Here is an 18,674-nt window from a genome sequence, read left to right as displayed (position 1 = left end):
CATCTGGCCCAGCAACTAACATCGCTGGGAGGACTCACAGGAAGTTCACCGTCACCTTGAAGATCTATGACTTGATCGGAGAGCAAATAACTCCAGGGGGATTCAGAAAATAAAGTCGAGGGAAGAAGGCCTGCTATTTTTGGGCTCTTGATCATCTCTCTCAATAGTCAGTTTTGGGTTGCTCTCTTTGATTTCGTTCAGCAGCTTCTGAGTCTGGGCATCGGATTTATCTATCTTCAACCTGGTGGTACAATGGGGGAATGAAAGGTTTCTTGTTGCTTCAAGGAGATGTGTCCCAGACCCCCAAGCACCTGCAAGTCTCATGCTTTAGGGATTTTCAGAGCAGGCACCACCTTTATGTATTATTCTATGCTGCCGAGGAGAGTTCCATACCAATTTGATAGGGATAAAGTATAATATCAGGCATAAAGCCACTGCATAGCTTTGGATGCTCAGGTGGTCTTGGGTGATTATCCTGTCATACCTGGTGCGAGAGATGGAACTGGTGAACCTATAACATAGCTCTCCTATCTACCTACTCCATAACTCACTTTGTCAGCTTCTGCTACTAGGTGGGCCCAGGATGAGACATATGAACTTGACCCAGGTCAGCCAGACCAGCTTTCTGTCTCCGTTTGGCTATGTGATATTACTTAATGACCACGCTTTATTTAACTTCTGATGATAGAGTCACCTGTTGGTAACTATACTCAGCCATATGTATGTGGAAATGGGAAGTGGGCAGGGACAGGGAATAATTAAAAATATGTATAAACATAAGAGACCAAGGACATTCATTGCCATGTTTCTTGTTAGCATCGTAGTCCTGGCTTTGCTAGTATATGAATCAATTTTTGTTTCGTTATTTGAGATTCACAATACATCCATGCAACAAACTTTCAGTTATAAGACGAATAGGTTCTGAGGCTCTAATTTCACAGCAAGGTGACTATAGTTAATAGTACTGTGTCATCTGCTTAAAAAAGGCCAAGAGAGTAGGTCTTATGTGTCCTACCACCCACACCAAAAGGTGACCATGTGACGTGATGGATGTGTTAATTAGCTTGGTTGTCACGATCATTTCAAAATGTACACATACAGCAAAACATCACATTGTGTACCTCAAATATGTACATTTTCTTTTTGTCAATTTTATCTCAATAAAGATGGAAAATAACAAAACAAAAGCCAAACACACCCATGCAGTGTTAAGCTAGCTTGAGTAGATATCTAGTCCCCCGTCAAGATAACTTTGGCTAAAAGAAGGGCCCACCAGCTTCAGACTATTTTAAATATGACCCTCCGAGGTCAAATGTAATTGCGTTTATTCACGATTGCTAGAGGTCGGTCATGGTCTTTGGCAGAAGAACAAAAATAGTTCCCAGAGTAGATGTGTGTGGGCAAAGGTGTTGGAGAAGTCAGAAATGAGTGTGAAGAACCATTGCTCTGAGAAGGAGGTGCGAGGTTAGTATTTTTTCTTTTGGCTTCGAGCAAGAGAAAGTGACTGTACTTAATGTAAATGGGCTCACTGGAAGGATATGGGGTAGCTGAGAGCATTGAAGAACTACGCGCCAGCTCCTGACGGGGCAGAGCTAGGGCATCTGTGCCTTCCTAGGATCTGTGGTTCCGGAAGAAGGCTCCACCATGAACCACTCATCTTGAGATTCAAAGACCCAGGAAAGAATGTCTGACTAGTGGAAGGAAACAGGTCTAATGTCTTTCTGGGGCTTTACATCTTCACTGAGATGACCAATACTGTCTAAAGTGAGAGGACTAACCCCTGAGAAAGGGACTAGAAGAAGAAATAAAAAGCTTTAGTGTTTTCCATACATCCCAACTTTTGACTAGCAATGTGCTTTGGGACCTGAGATTCGTGTTAAGTCAATATATGATGTTTCTTCTACAGAATTCTGATCCTTTCAACACATTCATGACCTAGGTTCCATCTGGGAATTACAGGAACTTCCCACACTCTTCCTGAGTTTTATGGTTCTTTGTTGCCATGGTAGCAAGCACACAACAGAACCCAATGACTACTTGCTTTGAGGAGCAAGCGGAGGACGGCAGTTGGTGATCACTTCTGCTGCCCCAGGCCATGCTCATCAGACTGAAGACCTACTCCAGAGACCACTCCTCTAGGGCTGACATTGACCTTCTAGACCTCCATAACCAATAGAGCCCCAAATGAACCCTTTCCAAAAGCTCCTTGTGGGAAAACAATGGCTGGCCTGTCTCTCAATGACTGTACCTGTCTCTCACTTGGAGAAGCCCTAAATCTACCTTCTTGGTTTCAGGTTGAGTTTTGGTCTTATCTTTTGACTCGTCTTACCCGCCAAAGCAGCAGCAGGAAGCAACAGAGGAGTTACCTGGTGACCAAACATCAATGGATAAAAACTGAATGTTAGCAATAGACACACCTACCAGGAATCCTGCTGTTGAAGCCCCACCCAAAACCTACCATCGCGGAGCAAGCTCTGTGGGGCATAGGAGGATCATACCTGAGCTGCCGGAGGGGGCAACTTTGAAGTTTCAGGACGTCGTACAGCGTCTTTACTCCACTGTACCCTATGAAGTTCTGGCCCAGGTCTAGAGTGACGAGGTTTTGGTTGCTGCTGAGGGCAGATGAGAGGTAGGCACAACTAAAAGGGGTGATCTCACATCCCCACAACCTGTAGGTGAAACACAGAAATTCATTGATTCATTCATTCAGCCAATGCTTGTTGGTGCACCCTATATTCCAGGCACACTCTTGAGGGTTGGCACCCAACAGTGAACAACATGTGTCTTTTCCCTCAGAGTTTGGCAATAGGAAACAGAGAGATACACCTAGTGTGCCATGTACAAGTCTGATGCAAAGGAGGGTTATGAAGGGCAAGAGGTACAGGGAGAAGCTGGCTGAAGAGGACATGAGGGATGAAGGGAATGAGCCCAGAGAGAGCTGGAGTAGGGGCCTTCTAGGCAGGGTCATAACTGGTGCAAAGTCCACGAGGTTGCATGTGAGTAGCATGTAAAACAACATCAAGGCAGCCAGCTGGAGTGTGAGGTCAGCAAGAAGAGGGGCCCAGCTGGAATAAGGCCCTTAGGTCATTGTAAACATTGGATTTTACTTGAAAGGAGATGAGGAACCATTGAGGGTGTTGATCAGAAGGGTAAAGAGTCGCTCCTTAGAAGTTAGTCTTGTACTTGGTTGAAAAACTGTAGGGGAACAAAGAAGTCAGGATACCGATGAATTTGAAGGCTCTGCAATAGCTCACATGTCACTAGTATGTGTGTGGGAGTAGGGAACAGGTTCTAGATACCTGGAAGGGGGTAGCACGATTTCAACAAGGATTAAACTTGATATATTTAAAAAAAGATTTTATTTATTATTTAGAGAGGGAGAGAAACATCATTGTGTGGTTGCCTCTCATATGCTCCCCACTAGGGCATGTGCCCTAGACTGGGAATTGAACCAGTGACCCTTTGGTTCACAGGCCAGTGCTCAACCACTGAGCCACACCAGCCAGGACTAGACTTGATATTCAAAAGGAAAAAGGAACAAAAGATGACACACGGAGGATTCTGAGTGAATAAAACAATCTTGAGATGAAGGACTAGATCATGTGTTAAGTTTACCCTAGGACTTAGAAGAGGCGAAACATAATAGCAAACATTCAGTGTACTTCTTGGCACGTGGTAAAATAACGTGCATACATAATCATAATCATCGTAATCATCTCTTCTGATAGATGCAACTAACTATTTCCCAGAGTGTATAACTGAGAGTACACTGCCAGGAAGTGGCTGCTGCCCAGGTGAAGGGCAGCCATCCTTCCCACCCCAGTAGCGTGTGTGATTAGGACAGACCTCCGTCACCACGTACGTCATCCCCCTCCCAGAAACATCGCCAAGACCAGTGTCAAGGACCCTTTGCCCTATCTTTTCTTCTAGGAGTTTTGTCGTTTCAGGTCTATGGTTTAAGTCTTTAATCCACTTTGAGTTCATGTTTGTGTATGGTGTAAGGGTCCAATTTCATCTTCTGCCTGTGGCTATACAGTTTTCCCACAGTATTTATTACAGACACTGCTTGCCCCATGGAGTATTCCTGGTACCTTTGTCAAAGATCAGAGGACCATATACATGGGGGGTTATTTCTGGGCTCTCCACTCTGTGCCACGGATCTCTGTATCTGGTTTCAGGCCCGGACCATATTGTTTTGACCTTAGAGTTTGAAATCAGAAAGTACGATGCCTTCAGCCTTCTTGTACTCTGTCAGTGTTGTTTTAGCTATGTGGGGTCTTCCGTGCTTTCCTATGAGTTTTGGGCTTTAGAATTTTTTTTCTGTGTGTGAAAAATGCTATTCTAGATGATTTGATAGATTTTTGTATTTGTTGGTTTTTTTTAGAGAGGAAAGGAGAGACAGAGAGATAGAGTTAGTTAGATAGAGAAACATCAACTTGTCGTTCCGCTTGTTAACGCATTCACTGGTTGATTCTTGTATGTGCCCTGACCAGGGATCGAACCACAACCTTGGTGTATTGGGAAAATGCTCAAAGCAACTGAGCTACACAGCCAGGGACATTCTGGAGGATTTTAAAAATACTGAACTGAATTTATTCCAACCCTTTCTATTAGAGCTGGAAATATCACTACACTGATATTTCAGATACAGATTAACGTTGTTAATCTACCCCCCCCCCCCCATAATTTACCGTAGACATCTTAGGTTACACAGTGGTTCCTTCAAAGCCTCACACAGAAACTTCAGTCCGGTAACTCCTATGTGATTCAGCCCCAAGTCCAAGTGTGTGAGGCTTGAATTTTGTTGCAGGATCATTGAGAGATTAATGCAGCCATCGCAGGTTACGTTGCAGTAGTATAGCCTAGCAACCAATCACACGAAGAAGATAAAGACTCTTTTAGTGATGCACCCAAACCATGATCGACAACTCTAAGCCACGGGTTTTAGACCAGGAACGCATGGGAATGAAATCATGGGGCAGCGTGGTGGACAGGATAATGCCCCTTCTCCCCACCAAAGATGTCTACATCCTAATCTCCAGTGTCTGTAAGTACATATTACATTCCACGCAAGGGGCCTCGCAGATAGGATTGAGTTAAGGATCTTGAGATCCGGTGGTGAACCAGGTGCACCCAATGTAATCACAGAATCCTTAGAAGGAGGGAATGGAGTGAAGACCAGAGGGAGAGAAGCAATGAGAGAGACAGAGGATATCTGAAGACACTCGCTGCTGGCTTTGAAGATGAAGGAGAAGCTGTGAGCTGAGGGATGGAGGCTTACAGAAGCTGGAAAAGGTAGGGACACAGACTCCCCCCTTGAGCCCCCGGAATGAATGTAGCCTTGCTGACGCCTTGATTTTAGCCCGGGCAGACCCATTTTAGCCTTTTGTCCTCCATAACTTTAAGATCACAAATGTGCGACTGCTTAGTTTGTGACAGTTACAGAAGCAAGAAGAAACCAACTGGTCTCTACTATTTCTACTCTAACCACGGGGCAGAGAATTTCAGTCATACCTTGGTCTGCCACCTTCTATTAGGGGAAGTGGCAATTATGTTTCCTAAATGCACTTACCAGAAAAGCAGTACCTTAGACGTGGAGGGCACCCACTCTGGTCTGAATGCGTCTGGCGCTAGATCCTACGTATCGATTATCCAACGACACGGCATGTCAGTGGCATTTCATCTTCACCTTTTTTTTTTTGCCTTCTCCTTCCTGCCTTACTATTATAGAGTTCTAAACTTGGTTATATTAGCAGAAAACTGGAGATGGCTGATGTTATCATGGGCTGCTGCCACGGGTAGAGCCATGACCCGTAGAGGGGTTCGTGCCCTAACCCCCAGAACCCCCAGAACTGTGACCTTACACAAGGGGACTTTGCAGATGAGATTATGACTAAGGCTCTTGAGGTGGGGAGATTACCCTGGATTATACAGTGGGACAGAATCTAATCACATGAGTCCTTTCTCGTTGAAGTGAATGGAGGGGTGACGTTAGGACTTGACCCACCATTGTTGGCTCCGAAGAAGAAGGGAGAGAGCTGTGAACCAAGGAATTCAGGGCTCTTTAGGAGATGAGGTTAGCTCTCAGGTAGCTCTCAGATAGCAAGAACAACAGAGATATTAAAACTGAATCTCTGGCCTTGACTGCTGTGGCTTAGTGGACTGAGCACCAGCCTTCAAACCAAAGGGTCGCTGGTTCAATTCCCAGTCAGGGCATATGCCTGGGTTGAGAGCTGGGTCCCCAGTAGGGGGGGTGCATGAGAGGCCACCACACATTGATGCTTCTCTCCCTCTCATTCTCCTTTCCTTCCCGTCTAAAAATAAATAAATAAAATCTTTTTAAAAACTGAATCTCTGAACAGAAACAGTATAGCCTCATTTGTGTCTAAAATTTTGTTCTGTGATTTTAGTATTTAGAGGAGGATTCTATTGAGTTTCTTGGTAAATAACACCCTCTATCTCTGACTTCAGTTACAGCTTATGTTACATAGTTCTAAGAACACACACTAAAAAAAAAAAAAATCAAACCTAGAAGTCAGCTACATCCTCCAAATTTCTAGAGGATATTAATACTGCTTAAAAAAAGATTTTATTTATTTATTTTTAAAGGAGGAAAGGAGAAAGAAAGGAAGAGAAACATTGATGTGAGAGAGAAACATCGATTAGTTGTCTCTCTCACGTGCCATGGCCAGGGATTAGCCCACAACCCGGGCATGTGCCCTGACTCGGAATTGAACCAGCAAACTTTTGCTTTGCAGGATGATGCCCAACCCACAGAACTACACCTGTCAGGGCACCACTTGAACTTGTTTTCCCCCAGATCTGACCATCAGCATCATACTTGGGGTATTCAGAGAAATTATGAAGTGCTCACAGTACTGTCTCATTGGGATCCAGCACACACACACACAGCCTGTGGGGACTTACACCAAGGTCCGTAGTTGACAGTCAAGGTAACTTAAGCCCTCGCACAGAAGTTTTACCCCACCATCCCCAAGGTCGTTCTTGGCCAAGCACAGGTGTGTCAGCCTCAGGTTGACAATCAAAGCAGAAGAGAGCTCCTTGAAATAGGCTCCTGTGAGGTGACAGTTTTCCAACCTGCAAAAGCACCACACCCGTGGTAAGATGGTGAGAAGATTTCTGAAGGCCAACCTTCTCCATTGATAACTCTTCTTGTTAATTCCCCCCCACTCTCAATTATCATGTGCTAATAATCAGTCACAAAGGAACACGAGCGAGAGGAGAATGAGACGCATGGGACCAAAAATGGGAACCAGATGTTTCCACTTTCACAGGGGTTCCCACTGTAGGTTGCCCAGCAAATGGGGCTGTTACCATAGCTCTTCCTTATGTGGTCCCAGATCTAAACTCGAAGGGGCTCCATGGGGAAAGAGGACAGACTTACGCCAACCTCTGCAGGAAGCACTTTGGGTTTCTCAGAGTCAAGTACAGCAATCTGGCACCCTCATCCAGGAGCTCATTTGCTGTGAGGTTCAAACATGTGAGGGACTGGTTGATTTCGAGGGAGGAGGAGAGATCAGCCCATTGCTGAGGGGTGGCAGAACAAGACACCAACCTGCAGGAGAAATAGGATGAAAAGCATTGATCGGTTGCCTCCTGTACACGCCCCAACCGGGGACTGAACCTGCAACCTAGGTTATGTGCCCTGAATGGGAATCAAACTGGTGACCTTTCTGGTGTATGGGATGATGCTCCAACCAACTGAGCCACCTGGTCTGGGCTGAAATCATTCTTGAGAACCAAACACTGGATCGTTGTTTCCAGTTTCATCCCTCACTGCACTCTGCTATGTTACCTTCCATTTTGGGTATCCATTTATCCATTGAGAAACAAATTAGTGACCCGAAGCTTCAAAACACACAATGCATTTTCCTGGTGAATCCTCACAGGAGAGAGAAAGGAAGGTCGGGAGTAATGATTCTCCCCACTGCTGCACGTGCATGCGCCTGGACCTGGTTTTATTCGAGCCTCAAGCCCTCGCGAGATGTGTATTTATTCCATCCTGCTCATGGGGAGAAGACCTAGGTAAACAGCCCACGAGTCTACAAGCACAGGAAGAGCCATCATTCAAGACCAATACAGCACGTTAAACTGTGTTTCTGTTTACTGCTCAAACGTGGTCACGTGAGGAGCAGTGGAACCCACGATGAGTGATTATCATCGCTATAGCAACCAAGTGGAGAATGTCCCAGGGGGAAAACCTGGTACTCCTGAAGCATCCTTTCCTGGAAAGACAAGTCTGGCAGCCGGCACTCTGAGTCATTCATTCCCTATGAGAAACATGAGCCATAACCAGATGATCTCTGATCGAGGATGGCGACTCTAGTACCTGGGAGCTATTGCAGTGATGGACGCAAGCGGAAACTCAATTCCAGCCCATTTTCTTACTGTTTTAAAATCCTCACCCAGGGATATGTTCATGGATTTTGCTGAGGGGGGGCGGGGAGAGAGGGAGGGAGAGAGAGAGAGAGAAAAGGAGAGAAACATTGATCAATTGTTTCCCACATGCGCCCTGACCAACGATCGACCCCGCTACTTAGGTACGTGCTCTTATTGGGGATCAAACCTGCAACCTTTTGGTGTGTGGGAGGATGCTCCGGCCAACTGAACCACTGGCCCAGGGCCCAGCCCATTTTCTATTCTGTGACGTGTACCCTCAGTGGTACTGTTTCCAATCAGAATAGGAGATTTTTTTTTTTTCCTAATTGATACAGAATCGCTGCAGAGGCGTGTGGCCGCTGCCTCTACATGCCGAAGGTTCTCAGTGATGGTGAGCTATACCTGAGATACTGCAGATTACATTTCGGGTGACGCAAGATCTCACACAGGGTGGGGAGGATATCATTCCGGTCGTCTCCTTCAAGGGTCAGATGCGTTAGTGTCTCGTAACCGCTGAAACGGGTGCAGATATTCCGATAAGCATCAGCTGGGGAAATATTTCTGAGGCTAGACAGAGCAAAGAAAACAAAAGGGAGTTTTTGTACCTTTACTGCCTATACGTAGAAACAAATGACTGAAGTATATTTAAACACCAGAAACTATTTTTTCCATATTTTCACTTTTATTGAGAGATTATAGACAAATAAAAATTATACATATTATCATGACCATATAAAGCTAATTAGCATATCATCACCTCCCATAGTGACCATTTCCTTTTTTGATTTTGTGGTGAGAACACTTAAGATCAAATCTCTCAGCAAATTTCAAGTATACCGATATAATTTCAGAGTGACTAAAAAGCCCGCCAACCTCAATCTACTCCCCCACAGGCCCAGTCGCTTCCGTATTACTTATTCGTAAAAACAGAGTCCTTATTACAAGAAGAAAAAACTATAATTTTCTGTAATTTTTTTTACTATGAACTAAACTAAAATTCCTCATGAATACATGCAAAAAACCATCAAGAAAATATTAATACAAAAGGTTCATGACCTCCAACCAGCTGCACCACCCAGCCAGGGAAGCTACATATGTTTATTCATCATTTTCAGACAGACATATCCAGCCCAAGTGAATTTTAACGCTCAGACCTGTTCCAGTACTTTGAGACCATCTCTGTACATGAGGTTCCCAGTCAGGGGTGACTTTGTCCCTGTTGGGGACACTTGGCCATGTCTGGAGGTATTTTTGGTTGTCACAATTGGGCGTGCGTGGGTACTACAGGCATCGGAAGGTAGAGACAGGGATGCTGCTAAACATTCTACCACGCACAGGACAGCCCTCACAACAAAGAAATATCCACCCCAAAATGTCAGCGGAAGTTGAGAAACCGTGCTCTCTGTGGGCGGCCCTGGGGTTGTTAGATAGGATTGAAATTGTTCTCACAGTCTTGGTGATGTCCTCAGGGTGTTTTGTGGACCTTTGGCTACATTTCACATTGTGTTTAAGTTACTTTTTTAAACAAGAGGGATGGTTGTTGCCGGGGCTGGGGAGCAGGGGTCATGGGGGGTTACGGTTTAATGAGTATAAAGTGTGAGTTTTGCCAGATGAAGAGAGTCCTGGGGATAAAAAGGGTGGCAGTGATTACACAAGATGAATGCCACTAAATTGCACTCTTTAAAAAACAAAATCCCCACCTGGCAATGGCTGGTGTAACTCAGTGGGTTGAGCGTGGGCCTGCGAACCAAGGGGTTGCCAGTTCGATTCCTAGTCAGGGCACATGCCTGAGTTGTGGGCCAGGTCCCCAGTGGGAGCCATGTAAGAGGCAACCACACACTGATGTTCCTCTCCCTCTCTTTCTCTCTCCCTTCCCCTCTGTCTAAAAATAAATAAAGAAAATCTTTAAAAAAATATCCCCACTTGAGGATATGTTTATTGATTTTAGAGAGACAGGAAGGGAGAGAGAGAGACGTACATCGATGTGAGAGAGAAACATCAATTGGTTGCCTCCCGTATACACCCCGACCGGGGATTGAACCCACAACCAGGCATGTGCCCTGACCAGGGATCAGTCCCACAGTGCTTTGGTGTATGGGATGATGCTCCAACCAACTGAGTCACCCGGCCAGGGCTGAACTGTACTCTTAACAATGGTTAAGATGGTTAGTTTTATGTTAGGCACATTTTGCCACAATAAAACCTGGAAAAAATTATATGATTCAGCAGACAAGTTTAGGGACTGGACCGCCTCAATTTCTTGCATCTGGCGTACTTGGTTGGAGTCTGGGACAACGAGTCCAATACTGCTCCAAAAGGAGCAGTCACACCCTTGGTCATGCCCCAGGGCTCTTAGTCCTGGGAGTCACTTCCACTTACACCACTTTCTGGAGACTACAGGTGGCAGAGGCGATTTTTTCACAAAGAATCCCGACTGACGAGGTACTGAGGAAGCTCTGACTGATATCCAGAGAGATCAGATTCTTGTTTGAGTCAAACATGGAACAAAGGTCCAGCCACAGAGAAAGCGTAGGTGGCTCATTCTGGGACCTACGGGGAAGCAACAAAGGAGAGGATTTACCAGACAGTGCTGGAGAGAATACTCCCATTGTACTTCGTCATGAAGGTACTGAGGACAGATAGTGGCTGCCCAGCCCAGACTGACAGCTGTCAGAGGGGAGGGCGTTGGGGGCTGGATGGGAAGGGTGAAGGGTTAAGACACATGGTAATGGGAAAAAATAAAATAAAAACGAACTATAAGTAAATAAGATAATAAGTTCAGTCTTTGTATTTTTTTTACCTTAGAGAAAAGGAAGTGCAAATGGGTAGTTACAGAATAGTCACGGGGATGTAAAGTACGGCATAGGGAACATGGTCAATAATATTGTGATAACTCTGGATGGTGCTGGGTGGGCACTGGGCTTATCGGGGGGATCACTTTGTACGTGCCATAAATGTCCAACCACTATGCTGTACACCTGAGACTAATATGATATTGTATGTCAGCTGTGATTGCTAAAAAATATTAAAAAGACTAGGATATACCTTTGGTTTTACTAGTGGTGCCTTCTTGATCAAAGACACAATTAACATCAATGACTTTATTATAAATCTTGAGGTCACATGAGGAGGAAAGGTTGTTATACACTTAGAATTGGCAACTTTTCTTTTTTTCTAAAAAGATTTTATTTATTTATTTTTAGAAAGAAGGAAAGGAAGGGAGAAAGAGAGGGAGAGAAATATCACTGTGTGGTTGCCTTTTCTGGGCCCCCTACAGGGGACCTGGCCTGCAACCCAGGCATGTGCCCTGACTGGGAATCGAACCAGTGACTTTTTGGTTCTCAGGCTGGCACTCAACCCACTGAGCCACACCAACCAGGGCAGAGTCTGCAACTTTTCAAAGAGTGTGGTTAATAGGCACTGGGGAAAAAAATTAAAAGGTGGTGTGGGGTTTAGTGTTAGCGATAGTCTTATCAAGATAAGATAATCTAGCCACTAAGCTGAGAGCCTCCCTGGGAACCCTGCTCCTGTAGGAAGTGATTTAACCGCTATTGTGAGGGCTGTAGACCAGCAGCGCTCTGAGCCTGCGGTGATGTGCAGAAAGAAGGGGAAGTGGCTAGACCGTATGAAAGAGAAATCATGAAAAGCATGAATTTGCCTTACAGACCACAATTATCACAGTGAAACCTTTTTCTTCTGAGGCAGTAGCTGCAAGAACCAGGCAACCCAAACTTAGCTTAATTATGGTCTTTCAATACCGGCCCCTTTATAGATTTTAACCACATGAGGACTAAGTAAAAAAAAAGAAAAATAGAGACTATTTTGACTTGGGATCTTGGATGGAAGACAGAGAAAAGGTTATAGGTGCAACATTTTTTTCATTCAAAGCATCTCTTAAATAATTCTCCCGTGTTTGGATGAGAGAAGAAAAAAAAACCCCAAAACCCAGGGTAAGGATGAAGGGGTAAATAAAGTCTGTGGACTGCTGTTTGGTTATCCATAAAGTAGAGAAATATTTGTGCCAAGCTATCATGGTTTTTTAAAAAAAATCCTCACCCGAGGATACGTTTAATGATTTGAGAGAGAGAGGAAGGGAGAAACACCAATGTGATAAAAAAAACAACATTGATCAGTTGCCTTCCATATGTGCCCTGACCAGGGATTGAACCTGCAACCTTTTGGTATACAAGACGATGCTCCAACAACTGAGCCACCCAGCCAGGGCAAGCTATCATGGTCTTAATGCTCCCTGGTGGTACCTCAAGTTTATGACTCTCTACTAAGGGATGAAGGAATGTGATAGAATGTTCAGGAAATATGCAAAACGGGTACCTCCACCAGCAAAGAAATGAGGGCATTTTGTTCTGGCCCAATAACTAGGCCTGAAGATTTCTGATGACAACCTAGGGTGTGGAAGAGGTGAGTTGATAAGATGCTAGCGTGCTGGGGGACTCTACTCATCACTGCGAGCAACTGATTTTGAATTGTGGTCAAAGGACGGGAAATAGACTTGAGTTTTAATCCCAGTCAAACACTCTTTTCTGAGGCCAATGTCTTCATCTCAACATGGAAGATTACAGGTTTCGAGTAGCCACCAGGTTAGAAGCAGTGTTTGGAAATTCCATCTGAGCTCTGAGGCTGTTACTTGAGTCTAAATCAAGAAATAAGCCAGGTGGTGGTATAAGACAAATACCATATGATCTCACCTATAAGTGGAACCTAATCAACAAAACAAACAAGTGAGCAAAATAGAACCAGAGACATGGAAATAAAGAACCAACTGACAGTGACCAGAGGGTGGGAAGGGGGATAATGGGGGAAAGAAGGGGAAGGGTCAAGTCAAGGAGCATGTATAAAGGGCCCTGGCTGGTGTGGCTCAGTGGATTGAACGCAGGCCTGTGAACCAAAGGATCGCTGGTTCCATTCCCAGTCAGGGCACATGCCTGGGTTGCAGGCCAGGTCCCCAGTAGGGGGTGAGCAAGAGGCAACTAGACATCGATGTTTCTCTCCCTCTTTCTACTTCCCTTCCCCTCTCTCTAAAGATAAATAAATAAAATATTTTAAAAAATAAAAGAAATAAGGAACATGTATTAAGGACCCATGGGCAAAGACAAGGGGGAGGGGGAGGGGAAAGGATTGAAAATGGAATGTGGGGTGTGGGTAGGGCAGTGGAGAATAATGGGGGGAAAATGGGGACAACTGTAATTGAACAACAATAAAAATTTAAAAAGTAAGAATAAATAAATTAAAAAAAAAAAAAGAATACCAGGCTCAGAACTGACTTGCTATCTCACAGTCTATCTGCCTGGCGAGATGCCTGGGAAGAGAACTTCCTTGATCATGGAAGAGGTGTAACTTCCAGAGCCCTCGATTCAACCCCTGAGGACAAATCTTTGTTTATCCTGCAGGCAGTCATTCCAAAAATGGGACAGTCACTTCAGACATCTCCTGAAATCTACACACCAACAGGCCTGCTAAAACAGGCTGACCCACTTGCAAAAATTGCTCAAAGAAAGGTCGCCAAATGAGCTCTGGTTCCAAAGCCCCCATTCCTAATCTGAGCTTCGTGATATCTGTCTTGAATGATGAGCCGGTGGGAAGAAATTCCAGCAAGAAGAAAATACTGACCTTAAACCCCACGAAGCAGACGATTGTCTCCTCCAATGGAGCATGGAGGAGGCTAAAGGTGGAAAGGAGAGTAAGAGGGGAGAGTTCTCACCTCTCCACCCACGTGTGTGACTCGGAGGCGCAGTCACCCTCCAGGAATATCCCCTTCTCCACCTGCAGCGAAATCTCCTGCAGGTTCTGACAGTGTTGGAGACAGAATGACGAGTGTAGGAGGTCTGCTTTGTTTTGCAAATGCAGGGACATTTCCCTGAGGTGGGCCGTGGCCTCCCTCACCAGCCACTCCTCCTGAGATTCATAAAGACAGTACAGCACCTCCTTCAAATCCGTGGTCGAGAAGAAGCGTTCACTCCCACCAGACAATGTCGTCAGTAGCTCCTGCTTCACCCCCCATGACACTCGGCAGCCAAACGTCGTCTCCAGCTCCCTGGCTCTCTGCTCGTTCAAGAGGCCGAATAAGAAGTAGCCCACGTGGGTCAGGTTGGGGTTCTTGAGTCTTTCTTCCTTGGACAGCAGCATCTGCAGGTCCCCAATGTCTGGCCTGCAGCTGCCCCCGTCTTTCTGCTCCTCATTGCCCAGAATGTAGAACACAGCAGCCAGAAACTGCTGGACGCTGAGGTGGATGAAGGCGTAGCAGCCCTCACAATCTGTGTCCTCCTGGACGATGTTCTTGTCCAGGAAGGGACGCAGGTCAGACTCCTTGAGCCCCAGCCTCCTGAGGTCTCCTCCATCCAGCACTGACATCTGTGCCCAGAGGCCCTCAGCAGCCAGGAGACACACTGCCCTCAGGGCAGCTAGCAGGGGTCCTCGGGGGCAGCCCTCAGGGGCGGGCGTGAACTGGCCACACAGGAAATGCAGGAAGAGGGAGGTGGTGGTTTGGCAGGTCTGGGCTGGGTCCTGTCCCTGCTCCATCTGCTGGCTCAGGCACGTGCAGGTGACCCAGCACACAGCGGGCAGGCAGCCCATGCAGAACAAAGTCGGGTTGCTCCTCATCGCCTTGAAAGCTCGCAGGGCTTGGTCCTCCTGCCCAAAGTGCTTCAGGAAGTACTCCCTCCTGCCCAGCTCCGAGAGCCCCTCCACCTCTAGGAAGACAGGCTGCTCAGCCAGGAGCCGGAGCTCTCTCAGGGCCCCCGGGCGTGTGGTGACCAGCAACGTGGCCTTGGGGAGCAGTTTCCTCTTCAGCAAACTGGCCAGCAGGACGGGCACCGGCTTCTGCTTCTTCCAGTCGCCACAAATGTCATGAATGAGTGACCCCGAGGGGACCCTCAGCTCGTCAAAGCCATCGATGACAAACAGGATGTTCTGGGCTTGGTCTGGGATCTCAGCTCCCTGCACATCTAGCCTGGTCTTAGATGTCAGCTCTGCAAAAGTGCACATCCCCTGGCGGTTCAGCTCCTTGCAGCTGAGATAGAAGGCAGACTTGAGTGTCTTGGGGAGCTCGTCCTGTGTCCAGTCGAGCAGCCACTTCTTGGCCAGTGTGGTCTTCCCGATGCCCGCAGGGCCATGCAGCACCACTGTGTGTGGAAATGGCCCTGGGAGCATCTTCGGGTTACAGAAATGTTTCAGCCTCTCATATCTCTGGGTGAATTCACGGGATATGACTTCTGGCCAATAGTTTTTCTTCCAGGCTTGCAAGATTGTCTTCGCTACACTTCTGGGTTCATCCCGTTCACCTTCAGAAACATGAGACAGGAGGTAGACAGATGGAGCTGGTTAATCATTAGGAGGAAAGTACTTTGTGTTAAGTAGGAAAGGGAAAAAATGGAGTTTATAAAGAGCCATCTGACACCCAGCGCAGTCCAGGAAAATATCATACAGACCTGGCTTTTCTCCTTCCAAACTTTCTTTTACTTCTTCTGAGTGTGTGACACCTTCATCCTGTACTTGCAGGATCCCTGAAAAAGAGAAAGTTGAAGTGAACTCAACACAAAATAGGTGTACTATATACACAATAGAATATTACTCAGCCATGAAAAAGAATGAAACCTTGCCATTTGTGACCACATGGATGGACCTAGAGGGTATTGTGCTGAGGGAAATAATTCAGACAGAGAAAGACAAATGTCATAGGATTTCACTTATATGGAGGAGTTGATGAAAAAAAAAAAACAAATAAAACAGTGACAGACTCACAGATACAGAGAATGGGCTAATGGTCACCAGAGGGGAGGAAAGCTGGGGGACTGGGTGAAAACGGTGAAGGGATTGAGAGGTACATACTGGCAGTTACAAAATAGTCATAGGGATAAAATACAGCATAGGGAATATAGTCAATAATACTGTAATAACTACGCATGGAGTCGGATTGTTACTAGAATTATCAGGGGGATCACTTCGTAAGGTACACGGATGTCCTAGCACAGCGGAGCATCGGAAACTAATACCAAACGGCATTAAACTATCAATGCATGTAAACTATCATTAAAAAAGAAAATTAAAAGAAGAATTCCATGCCTAGGGGGAGACATAGATCAGTTAGTTAAATCAGTATCTCCAGCGCTAGTTTCTTGATATCAGTATAGCGAGATGTTGCCAAGGACAGTGACAGTTAGTAACCCCCTGACATCAGATGTGGTTCTCCACTCAGGGCCAGTTTGCCCCCAAAGGGGACACTTGGCCATGTGGAGAGACAGTTTTGGTTGTCACCAGTGGGGAGAGTGGGCTACACACGTGAAGGGTAGAGGTGTTGGGAAGCTAGCACCGGGGTAGCAGGGATGCTGCCGGATTTCCTACAAGGCACAGAATGTCCCCTCCTTACCCCCCGAAAGGCATCGCCCAGCTCCAAAGGTTGCCGATCAGCAGGGAGGTGAGTCTGACTTTGTGAGTGTGTGGATGTTCGTAGACAGGCTATGTAGGAAGGAAACATGATAAATAGGAACTGCAAACAAAACAGAGGGTAGGTAGTAATTCGGTGTCTTGGAGGATGTATGAGAGAATAGCATGAATACACTTCAGAAACACTCTGGAATGGGAGAAGGGATGTACGGTAAGGAGTCCAGGGTAGGTATCCAGTACCTGGAAAGAATGGGAATAGATAGAATATAAGAACCAGGAAAATCCCAGCTGGTGTGGCTCAGTGGATGGAGTGCCGGCCTGTGAACCAAAGTGTAGTGGGTTCGATTCCCAGTAAGGGCACATGCCTGGGTTGTGGTACAGGTCCCCAGTAGGGGGCGCTTGAGAGGCAACCACACATTGATGTTTTTCTGCCTCTCTTTCTCCCTCTTTTCCCCTTTCTCTAAAATAAGTAAAATCTTAAAAAAAAAAACATAAACAAAAAACCGAGAAAGACACCACCAGTCTTCGTGAAGGTCTAGCATTTGTGTTCAGGACAGGCAGCTTCTGTCCTGACGCAATGCCATTTCTGTGTTTCTCATCCCTGGATGCTACTACTCCTTCCTCCTGAGACACAGCCTGCTCACCTTGGAGCCCATCCTTTGCTCTCTTAGACAGATCCGTCCGATTCATCTTGTAGAAGACCTGGATGGTCACCACCTCTACCCAACAGCGGGGGCAGCGGCTGGTGAGAATTTCTGCCAGTTGTTTCCCACTGGCCTCTTCTATGTCTGTCCGGCGAATGTGTTCTAACTCCTTTTGGGGGGAAAGGGTCCTCAACAGAGACTTGAATTTGCTCAACTCATCCTGGTTGAATTGTTCCAGAAGAGGCTGCAGGTTGAAACCCAGCTGTGCAGAAGGTACCTCCTTGTCCTAAGTGTGGTATCCGAGCCTTTGGCATGAAAGAAGAGTCAAGGGAAGACATGGAAAGAGACAGCAGATCAGCTCTCCCTTCTCAAACCTTGGTTGCCTCTCTGCCAGGGACTGGCCTAGTCTCCCTGCCTAACCTGGTACTTTAAGAAGAGGCTCCCCCGCCCTGACCTCTGACCAAGCAGAGCCAGCCCCCGGGGCAGGTCAGAGGTCATTGCTGCCTCCCTCGGGCTTGAGCTTGAGCACAAGCTTCATAAAGTCTGTCTGGAAGTTTCTCTGGGGTTTCCTCTCGATTTCCATCTTGGGAACCCAAGAATTCCAAAGCTGGCAACAGTTCTATTTGTATTGGGTTTGGAACAAATCCCGTTGACCACTCAAGTTTTTCGTTCACACATAAGGATACATATATTTTTCTTAAATTCACACAACCGATCATGTATCATAGAAATGCATGCCAAACCCTACATAATCTTATTAGCCAATGTCACCCCAATCAGTTTAACAAAAAATTACAACCCAGAGAGTGAAACAGGAAAAAAACATTCACATAATATAAGATTAACCATTAACCATTTAAAAAAAATTGTTGTTCTATTACAGTGGTCCCAATTTCCCCCCATTGTTTTCCCCTGCTCACCGCCCCTCCCCCCCGCAGCTCCTGTAGTCAGTTCCCACCCACCTTGCTGTCCATGGGTCATTCATACATGTTCTTTAGCTACTCCCTTCCCCTTCTTTCTTTCCTTATCCCCTTCCCTCTCCCCTCTGCTCCCTGTCGGTCTGTTCCTTATTCCCATGCCTCTGGTTCTATTTTGCTTGTTTGTTTGTTGTATTCATTAGGTTCCTGATATAGGTGAGACCATATGGTGTTTGTCTCTCGCCACCTGGCACTTTGGTGACAGCGCATTCACAGTGTTGTGCAGCCATCACCTCCATCTTCGTCTGGACAT

General features: G+C 46.1%; 1 protein-coding gene across 1 annotated transcript; it reads right to left on the bottom strand.

The window, feature by feature from the left end:
• Window positions 1–102: 102 nt before the first annotated feature.
• NLRP2 (NLR family pyrin domain containing 2) lies at window positions 103–18,418 on the bottom strand. Its single transcript, XM_045203653.2, has 12 exons — window positions 18,407–18,418; window positions 17,578–17,730; window positions 17,445–17,517; window positions 15,846–15,920; window positions 14,120–15,698; window positions 10,780–10,950; window positions 8,803–8,967; window positions 7,406–7,576; window positions 6,928–7,098; window positions 4,692–4,862; window positions 2,499–2,669; window positions 103–241 (listed from the first exon to the last, which is right to left on the bottom strand). The coding sequence occupies exons 1-12, from the start codon at window positions 18,416–18,418 to the stop codon at window positions 103–105; spliced, it is 3,051 nt and encodes a 1,016-aa protein (XP_045059588.2).
• Window positions 18,419–18,674: the final 256 nt, after the last annotated feature.

Source organism: Desmodus rotundus, chromosome 12 (genome assembly GCF_022682495.2).
Source record: "Desmodus rotundus isolate HL8 chromosome 12, HLdesRot8A.1, whole genome shotgun sequence".
Lineage (NCBI taxonomy): Eukaryota > Metazoa > Chordata > Mammalia > Chiroptera > Phyllostomidae > Desmodus > Desmodus rotundus.
Note: the sequence above shows the minus strand (reverse complement) of the source record. Positions and strands in the feature narration are given on the sequence as shown.

Coding starts and splice junctions, on each gene's coding strand:
- NLRP2 (XM_045203653.2), bottom strand. Junction 4,863..6,927: donor TGTCAACTACGGACCTTGGT/GTAAGTCCCCAC, acceptor ATTGGTTGCTAG/GCTATACTACTGCAACGTAA. Junction 242..2,498: donor TGCCCCCTCCGGCAGCTCAG/GTATGATCCTCC, acceptor TTGTACCACCAG/GTTGAAGATAGATAAATCCG.